The sequence below is a fragment of the Rhinoraja longicauda genome, chromosome 33, assembly GCF_053455715.1.
Source record: "Rhinoraja longicauda isolate Sanriku21f chromosome 33, sRhiLon1.1, whole genome shotgun sequence".
Lineage (NCBI taxonomy): Eukaryota > Metazoa > Chordata > Chondrichthyes > Rajiformes > Arhynchobatidae > Rhinoraja > Rhinoraja longicauda.
Window position 1 is genome coordinate 15,311,953 of NC_135985.1, and position 18,915 is coordinate 15,330,867.

The following is an 18,915-nucleotide window of genomic DNA, read 5'->3' on the forward strand; positions in this document are numbered from 1 at the left end:
GAAGAGAAAACATGTGGAGTGCAAACGTGGAACTTCTCCCCAAAGGAATAAACGTACAAAGTGGGATGAAATAGGAGATGATGGTGGGATCAGATGAATGGGGAGAATGTGACGCCATGAGTGAGCACTTGATCTGAATGATCTCTTTCTCTGCTGTGTTTTCCATACAAAATTAACGAGTGCTGGTTATTAACCATCATAGCTTCTACCACAGGCACAAGTATCAAAGATATGCACTACCATGTCTTTTTTGTCTTGCATTATATTAATCGGCATCCTCGTCATCCAAGTAATTGAAATAGCATTTACTGAATTTGTGTTCAGACTGGATTCTCCATTCAGAAAACCACAATCCAGCTTTTGGGCTCTTTCCTTCATTTGTTGAGTGCAGAAGTCTCCAAGTTATTGATGTTGAACATTTGCACAGGTATTTAAAGGTATCACCTTGATATCACATTGTTGATTACCAGACAATATTGTATTAAAATGTTATTATTTTTTGATATTTTTCTTTCAACACATAAATTGCACAACTGTTTTTAGTGCGACATATTATGAAAATGGCAAATTATTAATCTACTGTGATATTAAATATTAAACTGCTCAGCACAAAATTCCTTCTGTGCCATTAAACAGCCAGATACAAGTTTTGCAAGTCCCAATGTGTTCCTAATGTTCATCTGATGACATCAATTCGGCATTATTTCTTCACCTATCAGTATAACAGATAAAATATTGGTTGTTTAAGATTTAATTCAATCTGTGCTGACCAAGTAGAAAAAATGAATTCCTAATGCAATGATCATTTGTGTTATATACACATCCAGTCAAGTTTGGCAAATGAGATTAATGAAAGACTGACTGCCACAAATCATCATCTTACCTGTTAACCTTTCTTCATTTATCTGGATGAGGAGATGACACCAATACCAGGAACTCAGAATAAATCCACCCTGCAGCCGTACAGTCCAAAAATAAAGTAAACATTTGGAGAACAATCTAGCAAACTATTCATTGGTTCCAGAGAGAGAATGTCATTTGGAATTCAATGATCCGTTAGCAAATTTAGCTGAACTTGGCAAATCTCTTTGTGAAGGCTGAGTTTCCCTTGTAAGCAAACTTTTCTAAGCTGTATTTGAACCAGCCTCTCTTGTGTGTGTTTTTGATGACAATACTTCACAGTGTGAGGATGAGCTCTGTGTCATTTTCATAGGAATAGTTCTGAATGTAAGCAAATGCCTGCTTTCATATAAAGGATCACAATGTTGTGCCAGGTTGGAAACAGCTGCTCTGTGGCAACCACTGACAAAGCAAGTTCAACCTCTCTTTCCCTCTGCCTAGACAGATACTGCAATGGGGTGGATGCTTCAGAATTAGAATGGCTCACTCCACTGAAAAGTATTGCACGTTTTCCCAAAAATATCTTTTGCAACAAACCCAAACTCCTGGTAAAATTCCAATGGGGATATTGCATTCTTCCAAACAAATGTTGCACTAAACTTTATTCCCTTATCATGTATCTGTACACTGTGAATGGCTCGATTGTAATTATGTATTGTCATTCCACTGGCTGATTAGCACACAACAATGGCTTTTCACTACCTCGGTACACGTGACAATAAACTAAACTGAACTGGATGAGGGAGTTCATTGGTGTAATTATCTTTAATTTATATTGTTTTAACCTTTCAGTAGGCTTGAGGTAGTTGTTGATACATTCTATCATAGTTCATAGTATCTGTATAGTGACGTTGCCATGTGTGTTTGACCTGGTCTTTCCCCAGAGTCACGGGACAAGAGTGGTTTATTTAGTTACAGGAATACAGAGTTTTATTGTCATTCGATACCGAGATACCGAACAAAATTACGTGCATCGAGTCAATATGTGCATCAAGTTCCTCGAAGCAGAAAATAGCCAATTTTCTTGCAAATGGATGGAAAAGGATCTCCCTTGGCATATTCGCACTTCTACTCAAAAGGTTAGCCTAACTGCTCTCCTAAATCGTCATGTTCTTATTTCACATTTGAATGTTTAGGTTTCAAAGTAATTTGAAGATGTTTTATAAGGGACCTTCAACAGTGCTACTAATCATAGAATGAAACATCTGTAATGTTGCATTGGGAGTCCAAATTAGCTTGGATTATCTCATGCATGCATCAGTCTCACTGAAATAAGATTCACAAAATACACACAGATTGTGGAATTCTCTGCCACTTCACTGGATGTTTTCAAGAGAGTTAGATGTAGCTATTGGGGCTAACGGAATCAAGGGATATGAGGGGAAAGCAGGAAAGGGGTACTGATTTAGGATGATCAGCCATGATCATAATGAATGATGGTGCTGACTTAAAGGGCCCAATTGCCTACTCCTGCACCTATTTTCTATGTTTCTGGGCCAGTCTGGAAGCAGGACCTAAGCTGCTATATGTTGAGTCAGTTCCTTGTCCGTCAGAGATTTGTGCCTGGCCAAAAAGCATCACTCTAACCTTTCTCTGTGAATCCCAAACTTTCACACCAAAGTGTAAGACCATTGAGTTATAAACTGAGTACAGAATATAATGTTGCTGCATTAGAGCGTTACTGTTCTGGAGAAAGTGCAGTTTATAAAAAGTGCAAGGTCCGCAATGAGGTTGGATGGGAGATCGGAAGTTTACCCCAGCATTTGGGAGGAACGTAGTCTAACATCAGAGAAGCTGGCCCTGAATATGGTCGTACGTGCTTTCAAACTATTGTATCTTAGGGTCACCGGGGGAGGGAAGTAGAGGGAATTACTGGGGTAAAATAGTCCTTGTTAACGTTGGCTATTTTCCCAAAGCAGCATGGTGTAGTTGGAGTCAATGGTGTGGAGGCTTTGTATCATGGACCGGACTACTTCCACAATTTCTTGCAGCCTTTGGCAGAGATGTTGCTAACTCAGCTGTGATGCATCCAATCAGATACTTTCCACAGTGCACCTGTCGAAGTTGGCAAGAGTCGTAGGAGGCATACTGAATTTTCTTAGTCTTGTGAGAAACTGTAGATATTGATGTGCTTTCTTGGCCATAGATGCAATGTGGTTGGTCTAGAACAAATTGCTAATAAGCCTTGGAATTTGAAGCTCTCGGCCATCTTGACACTATTTACAAAGTCTCTCCATCTTCTTCTACTTATTCATTGTGACTTTGTTTGAGATCTGCCCCCTACGGTTCATTCTGCAATTTCAAATAAAAACAGAAACCAGAAGAGGTGGCTACAGAGGTAACAGAAGTCCTCAAGCATCTCCAGGCTAATGCTCAATTGTGTATTGTGGGTTATGTATAAGGCTGAGGCAGACTGGTAGAGTATCTTGGTCTTCTCAATATTCTTAAAAACCTAGGCTACAGTAAGTTTCTGCAAAAAAAAAAAGACAATGAAATGACAGCCATTCTCCAAGTGCAACAAGTCATTGGTATATAGATCAGAAAATAATATTTGAGAATCCAATCTTTCAGAATGGCAGGCAGTGACTAGTGGGGTACCGCAAGGCTCGGTGCGGGGACCGCAGCTATTTACAATATACATTAATGATTTAGATCAGGGGTGTCAAACTACCGGCCCGCGGGCCGCATCCGGCCCGCAAAAAGGGTCCAATCCGGCCCGCGGGATGATTTGTCACCTCCCCACTCCCCAGCTCCCGGGGGTGAGTGGAAGCTACGCCCATATCCGGCCACGCGGTGACGCGGGTGGGAAGAGGCCGGCGCTGGAGAAGGTGGGGAGTCTCAGCGTTGTTGTGGACACGGGGAAATGCCTGGACTGCCGCCACAGAGACCACCACCATGTACCTGAGACCCAGATGAGTGCGTGGATAAAGGCTGGTGGGAAGTCGCCGCACTGTGAATGGGACCGCCGCCAGCAATCCAAATTCTGAGCTGTTCTCCAGGGTGGGGGCTCTGGGTTTGGATTATGGTTAGGTGGGATGTGAAGACGTGCTGGTAATTATGCGGGAATAGGGAAGAGAAGGGAGAAGGTGGGGGTAAAGGAAGGGGAGGGGGAGCAGATGAGGGAAGGGAGGGTTTTTAGGGATGAGGAAGGGAAGAGAGGGTGTCGAGGGAGGGGAGTGGAGGAGTAGGTGGTAAAGAAAGGAAGTAGGGAGGGAAGGGGTGAGGAAGGGAGCAGATGAGAGAAGGAATGGTGTTTAGGGATGAGGGAAGGGAGGGGATTTAGGGATGAGGTAAGGAAAGAGAGAGGATGAAGGGAGGGCAGTGGGGGAGTAGTTGGAAGGATGTGGGGATGAGAGAAGGGATAGGCTGAGGAAAGGGAGAGGGCAGGTGAGAGAGAAAGTGAGGGTAGAGAAGGACATGAGAGCTGAGGGGAGAGGATGTGAGGGGAAGAAAGACATAAGAAGGATGGAGAGCGGGACATTCAGGTGAGATGATGGACAGACCATCTTTCACCATGCCAGGTAGCTGCTGTTTGGCCGTTCATCATCCCACCAGCCCATTGTGGGTAAAACATAAACACTGTAGGAAGACCGTAAGACGGGGGAACAGAATTACGCCATTTAGCCCATCAAGTCCACTTTGCCTTTCAACCATGGCTGATCTATTTTCTCTCTCAACCACATTCTATTGTCTTATTTCTCCCTGTAACCTAATCAAGACCTATCAATCTCTGCCTCAATAATACCCAATGTCTTGGCCTCCATCGCTGTATGCAGCAATAAATTTCACAGATTCATCACCCATTCCTCCTCATCTCCATTTTGAATGTATGACCTTTTATTCAGATGCTGCGACCTCTGGTCCTAGACTCTCCTATTACTGGAAACGTTATTTCCACATCCGCTCTATCTAGGGCCTAGATACCAATCATAAAAGTAATGCTTGCTAGGCAATCTCCTTCATGAGAAATGAAATTCATAAAGTAAAACACTTTGTAGTTAAAGCAGAGACTGATACTCACGAGAGCAGGTTGAAAAAACGAAGGCAACGAAACCTGTGGGAGCACACGTGTGTGCGTTCGCGCGTGCACAACTGATCCGGCCCGCACAAAGTCACATTTTGCCCATTCTGACCCATGACTTAAAATGAGTTTGACACCTCTGATTTAGATGAAGGGATTAAAAGTAACATTAGCAAATTTGCAGATGACACAAAGCTGGGTGACAGTGTGAACTGTGAGGAGGATGCTATGAGGATGCAGGGTGACTTGGACAGGTTGGGTGAGTGGACAAATGCATGGCAGATGCAGTTTAATGTGGATAAATGTGAGGCTATCTACTTTGGTGGCAAGAACAGGAAGGCAGATTATTATCTGAATGGTGTCAAGTTAGGAAAAGGGGAAATACAATGAGATCTGGGTCTCCTTGTACATCAGTCACTGAAAGTAAGCATGCAGGTACAGCAGGCAGTGAAGAAAACTAATGGCATGTTGGCCTTCATAACAAGAAGAGCTGAGTATACGAGGAAAGAGGTCCTTCTGCAGTTGCACAGGGCCCTGGTGAGACCACACCTGGAATATTGTAGTTTTGGCCTCCAAATTTGAGGAAGGACATTCTTGTTATTGAGGGAGTGCAGCGTAGGTTCATGAGGTTAATTCCTGGGATGGCTGGACTGTCATGTTGAAAGAATGGAGCGACTAGGCTTGTATACACTGGAATTTAGGAGGATGAGAGGCGATCTTATTGAAACATGTAAGATTATTAAGGGTTTGGACATGCTAGAGACAGGAAACATGATCCCGATATTGGGGAAGTGCAGAACCAGGGGCCACAGTTTAAGAATAAGGGGTAGGCCATTTAGAATGGAGATGAGGAAAAACTTTTCACCCAGAATTGTGAATCTGTGTAATTCTCTGCCCCAGAAGGCAGTGGAGGCTGATTCTCTGGATGCTTTCAAGTGAGAGTTAGATAGAGCTCTTAAAGATAGCGGAGTCAAGGGATATGGGGAGAAGGCAGGAACGGGGTACTGATTGTGAATGATCAGCCATGATCGCAGTGAATGGCGGTGCTGGCTCGAAGGGCCGAATGGCCTACTCCTGCACCTATTGTCTATTGACAAGGAAGAAGGAGAATGGGGTAGGATCAATAACACATTTCTATTTAATCCCAGTTCAAATGACGTTGGTCCATCTCCAGGCCACTGCAGAACATTCAGTCATCTGATTGCGTCAGCTTCAGAATCTTATTATCTTTTAAAGGCAAACTAATCTGTCCAGCACCTGCCACAAAGTTTCATGATCAATGAGCCAAAGTGCTTCCTCAAAAGTTTCAAAAAACACATACAACTATCTTTGTTTACAATACCTCTCTGGATAAGCCCTTTTTGGTACCCACCCTCCTGTTAATTTAGACTAGTTTAAACCCTCCTGAGGAGTCCAGCAAACCTGTCCATCAGGATATTGTTCCTCTTCTAGTTCAGGTGCAGCTTGTGTGTCTTATACAGATCACCCCTGCTCCTAATAGATCGCAATGGTCCAAAAGCCTTAACTCCTGCTCCAGCACCTCAGCCATGCATTCATCTGCCCTTTCCTCCTATTCCTGCTGTCACCAGCACTTGAGAGGCAACAATGTTGGCATTCTCATTCCTCTGGAATCTTCTCATTGCACTAGATTTGAAAAACAATTCATGAAGTGCCTGTGTCTTCACTCTGTTATATTCAGCTTATGTTCTGTTTGGTTCCGAGTCTTCTCTGACATGCACTGAGAGTTGGCTTAAAAGGATATTTAATTGTATTGATGGTTTACCTGTCAATGATTAGCTTCAAGTCTACACCGGATAATCCAACAATCATTATGATTACTTTGAATTTAGGAGTAAAAAGATTTATATTCAGAAACAAAATGTATGCCATAGATTGTTACAATCTCCCATCACCAACATACAAACTAAACCAATGTCATTTTGCACCCTGTACCTTGACACAGATATTCTCCCTTTAAAATATAAGAAAAATAAACTTTCCCAACTCCCAAATTCTGAATCTCATTTCATATCTCAAATGCTTTGCTTCTGCCAAATGTCCTGCAAGTACAAATAAGATGAGCTCAGGCACAGGCCAAGTGTGAATGGACTGCAAGGACAGTCTGAACCAAATTAGCTGCAGGACAATAATTAAAAAGCAGAAAACATTTTATGCTGCAATCAATTAGGAACAGAAAATGCCAGATATTCAGATTACACAGCATGTCATGAAGAGAGATATGGTTAACGTTCCAGGCTTTCGCTGAGCCTCATTAAAACTGTGGATGCAGAACAGGGGGACTGTGAAGCTGTGATTAGTTTACCCTCTCCTGCCTTACACCCAATCAAAAATAGCACCCTATTCCTTCCTCTCCTGCCTTTCTCTGCAGCTTACATTAACTAAAAACAGTGGTTGTTTGCCCCAGCATTAAGGCTGGCAAAAAGCTTAGTACACCCTGCTCAGGTGGACAACATTGTTTTCAGTAATCAGCTGTCATTTATATTGTCTCAGGGTACATTCTGTTTCCCCAAAACAATTTAAAGGAAATCTTTTTATTGTGGTTTGATAAATGCATGGGGTTATGTGCACTTTGTACTGATACGGGTAATCAATTGCATTGCTACAAACATAGCCAATGCAATACTGTGAACTGTTAAGAAATGTAATGACACCTAGAAGCAGTTACCAACTCAGCTGTAGATGAGTAATATGGATGCCACACCAGATATTCCCCTCTCGGTGTAATTTCTGTAGACATTCGGTAGGCAGTCCTCTCTCCTTGTTAGACTACCCAGGCTTGTTACCATAAACATGGACACTTACTATTGTAATGGTACTTTCAGGAGTTTCTGCACAGGCTTTTTTTATTAACAAAAGTAATACTGCAATAGTGATTAGTCACTATTGGAGATCTTCAGGGGATGCACAGAAGTAATAAAATAATATAATATCCCGTGGCCAAGTACAGAGACTGCAGCATTTGAATATAATTTATATATCCAGCTAATTTTGTTGTCTATTGTTCCAAAACCTCAGCACCCACATTCCAAGAAAGTTCGAAATAGTGAAATTTGCACACCCTCAGAGATGCATTTTTGATTTCGTCTTCCCAACTCTCAGGGGCTTGTCAGTTTTTTGTGCCAATAACACATTTTTATTCAGCACAAAGATTGCACGCTGCAACTATCCTCCACTGCAGCTGTCCTTCCCGTTTCTGTCAAGGAGGTGAAGCAATGAACACAACTTTCAACGCAATGTTTCAGAAGTTACAGCCTGCAGTTCTCAAAGGCTGTTATGTTGATACATCCAACTTGCTGTACATTTAAAAAAAAATCTGAAGACATCTTTTGTGCTATTAATTTAAAATCTTGCCACAAAGTGTGATTTAGTTATATTCTTCTTCCTCTTCTTCTTCCACCTCTTCCTCATCATCATGTCTTATACGAGTAACAAACTGGGATGTGTTCAACTGTAGCTGGGTTTGATTGATGACATTTTCATTGTCTACCTGCATCAAAGACTGTAGAAGGAAATGATTAGCAATGAAAATAAGGTATTCAATAGACACATTAGGTTACAGCTATAATGAATCTCAAAGAACTTTTACTCCTTAAATTTAAGATTAGAATGACTATTCTAATGCAAAATATGCTTTTGCATAATATTAAATGTTTTGCTCCCTTCTCTTTTCTAGTTCAAACCCCATTTTGAGGGGAATGAGTCGGTTGGGTCCCTACATTTGAGAACCTTGGACTTGGGGACAGGGATATGGATTACGCAGGCTTGAGGAAGATACCTTTCAGTTTAGGGAAAATTTCACAACCTTATAAAATCTCAAATCCATTTACAGTTAGTTGTGTTGGAGTGTAAAGCTGCCAATTTGTGTACAGCAAGCTTCTGCAAATAGCAATGAGAAATTGATCAGGTATCTTTCAGTACTGGGGAATAAATGTCAGGAAGGGAGGCCAAGAAGAGCTCCTCAAAGTAATATTCTGGGATTTTTCTCACCGTTTAATGTGTCCATTTAATGTGTCATTGAAAATACACAACTTCACTTCACTGAGAATCTGGACCAAACACAGAGTACCCCAGATTAATGGTGAGTTGTATCCCTAGAAAATGGCCTGTATTCTAATTTTCTTTAACACAAAGTCATGTTATCTGTTCATGGTCAAGAAATGCAAGTTGAAGAAAAATAGTGTTTTTCACATAAAATTCTGAGAGCGTTAATCAAATGGGCTATTTTATCCTGAATGGATTTAAGTTTCTGAGTGTTGTCTGAACTGTGCTTATCCAGGTAAATACAGTACACTGTCATGTTCTGTATTTGTACTTTGCAAATTTAAAGACTTGAGTGTCATGAGATGATTCACTTTCAGCCGAATTCCCAGCCTTTGACTTACTCTCAATCACAGGATACAGCATTCAAATTGATAAAAAGAGTACTGGTGACAAGCTGACCAAAGGATAGTTAGTGTAGGGCAGAACCCAAGAGGAAAAATTAAAAGGCCCGTACACAAATGAGCAAACTACAGAGGAAGCAGAGTAAAAATGCAAAGAAGCAGGTACACAATGGGTTCTTTACAAAGTAATCTGTTCAGCCGTACTATCTTGTTCTAAATTCCTGCAATATTTTCTCCAAGTAATGGCAAAATCGAACAAAGAAATAAGGTGCAAGTATGAATGAAGAAAAGTCCATACAAATACTAGAAGCATACCAGAATTAAAACAGCAGATAACCAAAACAAAATTACAAGCAGTCACTGTGCCTGTCTAATCTGTCATCTTGCAAATGTTATTAAACATCACAGTATTTACAGCACAAAACAAATTTCTCACCTCCATGGATTCAGGTGTTTGGCCACACTTGTCAGTGCCAACAGAGTGACCTTCATCTTTGGTCATGATCATGGATCGCAAGGCCAACTCTTCTACCTGCAATCAGCAAACTCACATCAACATGGACACATTCCTAAAGCTGCAGATAGCCACATTAACAATAACTTGCAATCATGATGCATTTTGAAATATACCGACATTGCATAGAGGTTAAATACATCAAACAGGAATAGAACATAGAAACTGAAAAGCTATTTAGCCCCTCAGGCCTCTATCAAAATTCAGCATGGCCTGATGTTCTTAGACCAAATGCTGGAAGGTGTTTAGATTATTATTTTATGACTGACACAAATAATGACTGAATGACTCATTCAATATTGTAAATTATTAAATATAATTAAATATAATCAAGGAGGCAGATTTTGGGGCTCAGAGAAGTCAATGGTTATACAGGGAGGTTACGTTGAGGCCACAATCTGATTAATTATGATCTTAGTAAACCGGTAAGGCCTAATTGTATTATTAAATTCTCAGCTGTATTCTAACAAGACTCAGTACTTTGACCGGATCATGACCAATCTATTTGTGTGCCATTTTCCAGAAATATCCCTGCATCCCCGATTCCCTTCGAATCCATCTTGGTTCTGAACAAATTCATGACAGAGCCTGCATTATGTAACAGGATAGGTCAGTAGAAACATCTTCCTATGTCCACATTGTTGAGCCCTCATTTTTCTAAATGCTAATACAATCTCTTGTTCATCTAAAAGCTCTTAACAATACAGGTCTGGCCAACTCAATCTTTCATGGAAAACAAATCATCCTCAGAACGAGTCTTCACTGCACTCCCTGTGTAGTAGGTATACTTTCTTGCAGGATAAAGAGAGAAAATCTGTGCACAAAACTCACCAATGCCCCCATATAATTATAGTAAGACTTCTTTACTCCTGTACTCAAATCTTCTGATGATAAATAAGGATAACATACAATTTCCCTTTGTAATGCCTTGCTGCACCTGCATGTTAACATACATAAACGATTCGAGATGTTTGGAAGATTATACCCAGACCGTTTATTATCTCTATCGCTACCTCTTTTAAAACTCTGAGAAGTAAATGAAAGGTGTTTTGTAGTTCTAGTACTTTAAAAAACCCATTTTCATTTAATTATTAGACACTTTTCTGGTATTTCTGGCTGGATTAATTCATGAACACGTGGTAATTGTTTCTGTGCCATTTACTTATTCCATAATACAAATCCTCCCATCTTTGTCAGGGACCCATCCTTATCTGTGCTTGCCTTTTTCTTTTTACACACCTATAGCAGATCAAACAGTCCAGTTTAAGTTTCCTGAGTGGATTTCTCACCTTAACGGAAATACATGAACTGCTGAGATGGACTGATGTGATGTAACTAAAATGCTGAGATTTGTATTTGATTAAATTTCCCCAAGTCCACTGGAGGGTTTGTTAGAGATGGGATTTGAGAATTGTCCTACCTGCTAAGCTGTTGCTATTATAGGATAAAGGGAACGGAGAGACATGGATAACATGAAGGCAGAACAGATTAGTTTAATTTGGTATCAGGTTGAGCACAGACATCGTGGGCCATAGGGCCTGTTCCTGCATTGCACTGTCCTATGTTCTTAGACTGGACAGATGAATGGTAAGATAGTGGCAAGGATTTGTGCATTTTATCTGGCACGTCACCTAACCTGGAAATATTTGATTGAAAGGGATTCCATTTCCTGGCATGGCACAGCACCACAAGAGGACAATCCACTAAACACAAATCTTCTTTGTGGATTTACCTTGAGTCGGTTTAATTGATCTTGTAAAGTGCTTTTGATCTTCAGCAGAGCTTCCTCTTCTTTTTTCAGCTCTTGTAGCCGACTCAACATTCTAAGCCTCGCTGTGTTTTACAGCTCACCTGCAAGATGTTTAATTCACTTAAGAATCCAGCAAATTTATGAAAGGTTGCACTCAATCATACATTGCAGTCCTACCAGGAGCAGCTATCCATGCGTGAAGACCAGGACAGATATGCAGGAGCAGCTTTGGATATGTAGACTGCTAATTAAAGACAAAATAGCAGCATGTCATGAAATAAAGGTCTTTTCACGAGTCAATCAGTACCTGAGAGAGAAAAAATGTTCAGTACTTGGAGGAATCACATCCACAATATTAGTACACCTTCACCGACATGAAAATCCCTGGTCATTCACAGCTTAAAATGGAGAAAGAGCATTTATGATGGCTCCAAGTACTTCAAATACTTTTGTCAGAAGCCTGGTACAAATGGCGGGTGCATTAGCATCCAAACTGTCCACCCATTCACTTCACCTGTGGAAGAATTTTCAGATCTCATATCGACCATTGACCTTAGGCATCCAGCAAAGGAAAATTAATCCTGTGCACTATTTCTACACTGCTCTGTGTACTACTAAAAAAGCAGAAGCTCTCTCCATCCGCTACCCACTTTAGCATAAATATCCAATCTGAGTTAACACCGACTTTAGAAAGTTATGCTACATTCTAATGGAAATGTTCAAAATGATTTGACATGGAGGAGATTTAAGTACAGGAAAAAAACTGAGAACCAAGCCATTCATCTTTGAAATTAGAAGCAATACATTTTCTAAACAAAGGATGGTGGAAATCTTAGAAGGTTTTTCCCCCAAAAAACGAGTTTGTGAATGCTGAAGGCACAAATCTGGTGGTGGGGGACGGGTAGTTGGTTAACTGAGTTGCAATAGAGACGACCTTGAGTGCTGTCATTGTGGAGTTTACATGTTCTCCCTGTGACTAAGTGGATTTCCTATAAATTGCCCATCGTGTGCCGTGAGTAGATTCGGGGGAGAGAGAGAAGGGGCGCGTCAATAAGAATGTTGGGAGAATAAAATAAGTCAGTGTAGGATTGGTGTAAAATTGACAGTCGCAGGTGGCTATTAATTCAGATCTGTTGGTCTCGGACTTAGGATTTCTAGCCCAGTAATTTGGCAGCTGCATCTTCACTGTTCTAGCACAGTTTAAGGTGTCACGGGAGGACACAAAGTGCTGGAATAAGTCAGCGGGTCAGGCAGCATCTCTCTAGACAATATGAATAGGTGACGTTTCGTGTCGCGCCACAAGACACTGCGGATGTTGGAATCTGGAGCAACAAACAATCTGCCGAAGAAACTCAGCAGGTCCAGCATCATCTGTGTAGGGAAACGAATTGCAGAGTCCCGACCGCAAACATCCACAATTCCTTTCTTCTCACACATGCTGCTCGACCCGCTACGTTCCTCTAACAGACTGTTCGTTGCAAGAAGAAAATGTTTCCTCACTGTTGTCAGGGAAGGAGCTCCATGACTCAAACTCAACAATGTTTAAGGCAGAGGGAAAGCTTTATCATCAAATCCACACTAATAGCTGCAGATTAATTCCCCGATGGAAGCCCTGGCTACCGACGATACATGCCGGTCACACACCTTGCTGCACCACTGCAAACTCTTATCATTCACCACGCCCCGTTTTTAACCATCAGACTTGAAGAAACCGATGCAAAGTGCAAGGTTTCGCTGAGACTATGAGCTTGGGCGTTTCAGTTGCAGCTCGGGGCTCTTTGCACCACCCACCCAGACCCGTCGGCCCGCTGACTACCTGAACATGTCCCACCTGCGCGGCGTCCGACACGACCGGAACCCACTGCCCCACGCAACCCATCCGTCACTTCCGACTCCCCGCGCATGCGGGCTAGAGATACGTCCCCTAGCAACCGCTGGTCGCCTGCAAACGGTGGAGCTGTGGCGGCGTTCACCCAGAGCCCGCTTCCAGCGCCGGCACCGAAAGCCTGAAGTGAAGCCCACTGTGGCCGAACTGCCGATTTTGGAGTTAATCCGGCCTCAGTGGTTTTGTCCATTGGTTACACCGAATCGAGCTCCTTTAACGTTGCAAAGTACCACGGGCCAGAAAGTACGAAGCTGTGTAAGTTGCCCGAACCCTGTCTGGGGGCTGTGAAGTGAGAGGGGAGATGATTGTAAATAAAAGATCCTGAAGGTCGAGCAAAACAAAAAACAAACTGCTGGAGGGACCCAGACTGTCTGAATAAGGATCCCGTCCCAAAACATCGCCTGTCAATTTCCCTCCACCTCACCCGCTGCTCTCCTCCAGCACTTTGTATTTTGCTCAAGCTTCCAGCATCTGCAGGCTCGTGTGTCTCCATCCTGAAGGTCTCGATTTGGAAAGCAAGTTTCCTGGCTTGAAGAATCGTGAATTAGATGTCACGGGTTAAAACTAAGATGTTCACCATTTAAGACAATGATGAGGCTTTGTTTCTCTCTGAAAAAGTCAAGAGACTTTGAAACATTTATGAGGTCATAAGTGATAGGAGTAGAATTAGGCCCATCCAGTCTACGCTGCCATTCAAAAATGGCTGATCCATCTCTTCCTCACCCCATTCTCCTGCCTTTTCCCCTTGACCTCTGACACCAGTACGAATCAAGAATCTATCTATCTCTGCCTTAAAAATATCCACTGACTTGGCCTCCACAGACTAATACATCTCTCCTCATCTTCCTAAAAGAACATTCTTTAATTCTGAGGCTATGACCTCTAGTCCTAGACTCTCCCACTAGTGGAAACGTCCTCTCCACATCCACTCTATCAAAGCCTTTCATTATTCTGTATATGTCAATGAGGTCCCTCCTCATTCTTCTAAACTCCAGCGAGTACAGGCCCAGTGCCGACAAACGCTCATCATAGGTTAACCTACTCATTCCTGGGATCATTCTTGTAAACCTCCTCTGGACCCTCTCCAGAGCCAGCACATCCTTCCTCAGATATGGTACCCAAAATTGATCACAAATTTCCAAATGCAGTCTTAGCAGCGCCTTATAGAGCCTCAGCATTATATCTCTGTTTTTGAATACAAGCCCTCTTGAAAGAAACTCGAGCATTGAGTTTGCTATCTTTACTACTGATTCAACTTGCAGATTAACTTTTTGGGAATCCAGCACCAGCACTCCCAAGTCCCTTAGCACCTCCGATTTCTGAATTCTCTCCCCATTTAGAAAATAGTCTACCCCTTTATTCCTACAACCAAAATGCATGACTCCACTCTTTACTACACTATATTCCATCTGCCACTTCTCTGCCCACTCGCCCAACCTGTCCAAGTCCTTCTGCAGGAGCTTCTGCTTTCTCTACACTACCTCCCCTACCACCTATTTTCGTATCATCCGCAAACTTGGCCACAAAGCCTTCAATCCCCTCATCCAAATCATTAATATACAAAGTGAAGAGTAGCGGCCCCAGCACCGACCCCTGTGGAACTCAAAATGTATGTTCAAAATGTATCCCTGCAGAATGCGGATCCATTATACTGATCTTGTGAATTCCCTGCGGAATTTCAAATCTTTTTGTGGAATGATGGGCACTTATGAGCCAATGGAATTCAAGCAAGGAAAGATTTTATTTGACTATATACATAGGAAAATAATTTACCTTGGGGACCTTCTCAAGGGCACAAAGCTTGCAACATATTTTTATAGTTCTTGGGTCCAGCAATTCAAATGTTATTTTTATCCCTGCAAATAATCCTGTCTGCCTGGTTTTCAGTTTACCTTACCCCTTCGTCTATAAGGCAATGGATAGTCTATTATTACTAGCTGTGACACAATCATTCCCAGGAATGAGTGGGTTAACATATGATGAGAGTTTGACAGCACTGAGCCTCTACTTGCTGGAGTTTAGAAAGATGATGGGGGACCTCATTGAAACTTACCGAATAGTGAAAGGCCTGGATAGAGTGGATGTGGAAAGGATGTTTCCACTGGTGGGAGAATCTAGAACCAGATGTCATAGCCTCAGAATTAAAGGATGTTTCTTTAGAAGGAGATGAGGAGGAATTTCTTGAGTCAGAGGGTGGTGAATTTGTGGAATTCATCGCCACAAAAGACTGGAGGCCAAATCAATGTTTTTTTTAAGGCAGAGATAGGTACATTCATGATTAATATGGCTGTCAGGGGTTATGGGGAGAAGGCAGGAGAATAGCGAAAAGAGGGAAGGATAGATCAGCCATGATTGAATGGAGGAGTAGACTTGATGGGCTACATGGCCTAATTTTGCTCCTGTCACTTATGAACTTATGAGCTATTATTTGGACATGATTCCCATCATGTCTCATCGTATCTAAAGCATTTATTTTAAGACCTGATATTAGTCCTGTTAGTAATAAGCCCACACACTATTCAGATACTCCTGTTTGTCCTGAGACAGATTAAACATGCTCAAAATGTATCCCTGCAGAATGCAGATCCATTATACTGATCTTGTGCTGGGGAAAATATTAGTTAACAAAAACAACAACAAAATAAAATTATAAAAACATACCAGTTTACCTGCTAGTTGAATACATTCTGAAAGATTGCAAGACAAGGCCATGATGGCTTGACCAATGGGAACACATTATGTCATTGGTACCCAGGCAATGAAATGACATATATCGTACTGATTCAAATAGCACTCTTTTTCATATGATCATAAGCGATAGGAGTACAATTAGGCCATTCGGCCCAACAAGTTAATTCCGCCAATCAATCATGGCTGGTCCAACTCTCCCTCCTAACCCCATTCTCCTACCTTCTCCCCATAACTTCTGACATGCATACTAATCAAGAATCTATCTATATCTGCCTTAAATATATCCATGACTTTGCCTCCACAGCCTTCTGTGGCAAAGAATTCCGCAGACACACCACCCTCTGACTAAAGAAATTCCTCCTCATCTCCTTCCTAAAAGAATGTCCTTAATTCTTATTTGGACATTATTCCTGGAACATTTCCTGAATGTTAAGTACCAGTATAACGTGTTCCCAATACATTATCGGAACTTCACAGTCTGCAAGTTATAAACATATGCCTGATTCAATTATTCTCTGTAGTTTAGTTTAGTTTAGTTTATAGCCACATGTATTTATTGCCACATGCTTTTGATGCATGCTAACCAGTCAGCGGAAAGAATATGTGTAAGAAGGAACTGCAGATGCTGGTTTAAACCGAAGATAGACACAAAAAGCTGGAGTAATTCAACGGGATAGGCAGCATCTCTAGAGAGAAGGAATGGGTGACGTTTCGGGTCGAGACCCTTCTTCAGACCATTTCCATGATTACAATCGAGCTATCCACAGTGTACAGATGCATGATAAAAGGAATAATGTTTTGTGTAAGATAAAGTCCAGTAAAGTCCGATTAAAGATAGTCTGAGGGTCTCCAGTGAAGTAGACCGCTCAGGACCGCTCTCTAATTGTTGTTGCCGGATAACAGCAGGGAAGAAACTGTCCCTGAATCTGGAGGTGTGCGTTTTCACACTTCTGTATCTCTTACCTGATGAGAAAGTGAGGAGAGGGAGTGACCGGGGTGAGACACATTCTTGATTATGCTGGTGGCCTAGCCGAAGCAGCATGAAGTGTAAATGGAGTCCATGGAAGGGAGGTTGGTTTGTGTGATGGTCTGGGCTGCATTCACAATTTTCTGCAATTTCTTATGGTCTTGGATGGAGCTGTACCAAAACCTGTGATGCATTTTGGTAAAATGCTTTCTATGGCACATCTGTAGAAGTTGGTGAGAGTTATCGAGGACATGCTGCACTTCCTAAGCCTTCTGAGGATGTAGAGGCGTTGGTGTGCTTTTTGGGCCATGGCTTCAATTTGGGTGGTTCAGGGCAAGTTGGTGGTGATATTTACTCCAAGGAACCTAAAGCATTCAAACATCTCTATTTTGGCACCGTCAATGTAAGCCAGGGTATAAGACTGTGTATGGTATCATGATTGATTATTGCGCTTTATTCTGAACCATATAATAGTTACTACACTCTTTTAGTATTATATCTTTACAATCCATTGAAATGTTACTATATGACAGCGATAATTGTTCTCGTATGCCTAAACTGCACTGTGATCAGGCCTGTAGTAAGCCACTGGTAAGATTCATGACTTACAGTTGACCCACAATGGATATGAATTTCTGGCAGCAGCTACATTTGCTAAGGATCATCCATAATCCTTTTTTGGTGTTGCTCCCTGCCTTTTTTCTTGGGAATCGTCAATGTCATGTTGATTCTGTCTCTAAAAAGAGAAAAAACCCACAGATGGTTCTGGAAGCCTCTTTATGTTCACATTCTCCGTGGTGGACAGTAATTTGCTACAATTAGATTTATTTACTTTCTTGAAGATAGCACAATGGTGGTGTTCCCAAGAGCCTTCCTCTTCCTAGAAGAAGGAAATGAGGTGGTGAATTGGTAACAGTTGTCCCTCCCTGCCTAGTTTTACAACTTCAGCAGGGATACATTCTTCTCCTAATGTCTTGTTTTTCAGTTGCTATAATGCATTTTCAATCTTTTGTCAAGCTAGGGCTGTGGAAAGAATGGACCAAGCAATGCATTGTGCAACATCCTTGTTTCCCAGTAAATTGAGCATGAGTATTTGAAAACCAAGACTGTACGAGAACTTATCAAGAAAGAGAGGTTCTACCTCCTACCTAAAATCCATAAACAGAACTGTCCCGGCAGACCCATTGTCTCTGCCTGCTCATGTCCCACCAAACTTATTTTCACCTACCTCGACTCCATCCTTTCCCCCCTGGTTAAATCCCTCCCCACCTACGTCCAAGACACCTCACACGCTCTCCATATCCTCGATAACTTCCGGTTCCCAGGCCCCCACTCCCTCATCTTTACCATGGATGTCCAGTCACTCTACACTTCCATCCCCCACAAGGATGGTATCGAAGCACTCCGTTTCTTCCTCGACCGTAGAACCAGCCAATCCCCATCTACCAACACTCTCCTCCGCCTAGCAGAGCTGGTTCTTACCCATAACAACTTCTCCGTTGACTCCTCCCACTTCCTCCAAACGAGAGGTGTAGCTATGGGCACTCGCATGGGCCCTAGCTATGCCTACCTCTTTGTCGGGCACATCGAACAATCCCTGTTCAGGGCGTACACCGGCCCCATCCCCGAACTCTACCTCCGCTACATTGATGACTGCATTGGTGCTACCTCTTGTACCCATGCAGAACTCACTGACTTCGTACACTTCACTTCCAATTTCCACCCTGCCCTTAAATATACCTGGACTATCTCTGACATCTCCCTTCCGTTTCTGGACCTCACCA

At 42.2% G+C, this 18,915-nt stretch overlaps 1 protein-coding gene and 1 long non-coding RNA gene across 6 annotated transcripts in view; one reads left to right on the forward strand and one right to left on the reverse strand.

Moving 5' to 3' along the window:
* Nucleotides 1-6,811: 6,811 nt before the first annotated feature.
* snapc5 (small nuclear RNA activating complex, polypeptide 5) lies at nucleotides 6,812-13,551 on the reverse strand. Of its 5 annotated transcripts, XM_078427097.1 has the most exons (5): nucleotides 13,405-13,457; nucleotides 11,766-11,895; nucleotides 11,571-11,689; nucleotides 9,761-9,856; nucleotides 6,812-8,441 (listed from the first exon to the last, which is right to left on the reverse strand). In XM_078427097.1, exons 3-5 carry the CDS (start codon nucleotides 11,658-11,660, stop codon nucleotides 8,307-8,309), a joined length of 321 nt encoding a protein of 106 aa, XP_078283223.1. In that variant the 5' UTR covers nucleotides 11,661-11,689; nucleotides 11,766-11,895; nucleotides 13,405-13,457; the 3' UTR covers nucleotides 6,812-8,306. The 5 variants fall into 5 exon arrangements, with proteins under 5 accessions (XP_078283223.1, XP_078283222.1, XP_078283221.1 ...); XM_078427096.1 differs by having other exon boundaries at nucleotides 11,571-11,895; nucleotides 13,420-13,551; XM_078427095.1 differs by having other exon boundaries at nucleotides 11,571-11,895.
* Nucleotides 13,552-13,614: 63 nt separating this feature from the next.
* Nucleotides 13,615-18,915, forward strand: part of LOC144608883 (uncharacterized) — a 213,962-nt gene continuing 208,661 nt past the window's right edge. Inside the window, exon 1 of the long non-coding RNA XR_013549249.1 lies at nucleotides 13,615-13,728. This is a non-coding gene — a long non-coding RNA (uncharacterized LOC144608883). The remainder of the gene's footprint in view (nucleotides 13,729-18,915) is intronic.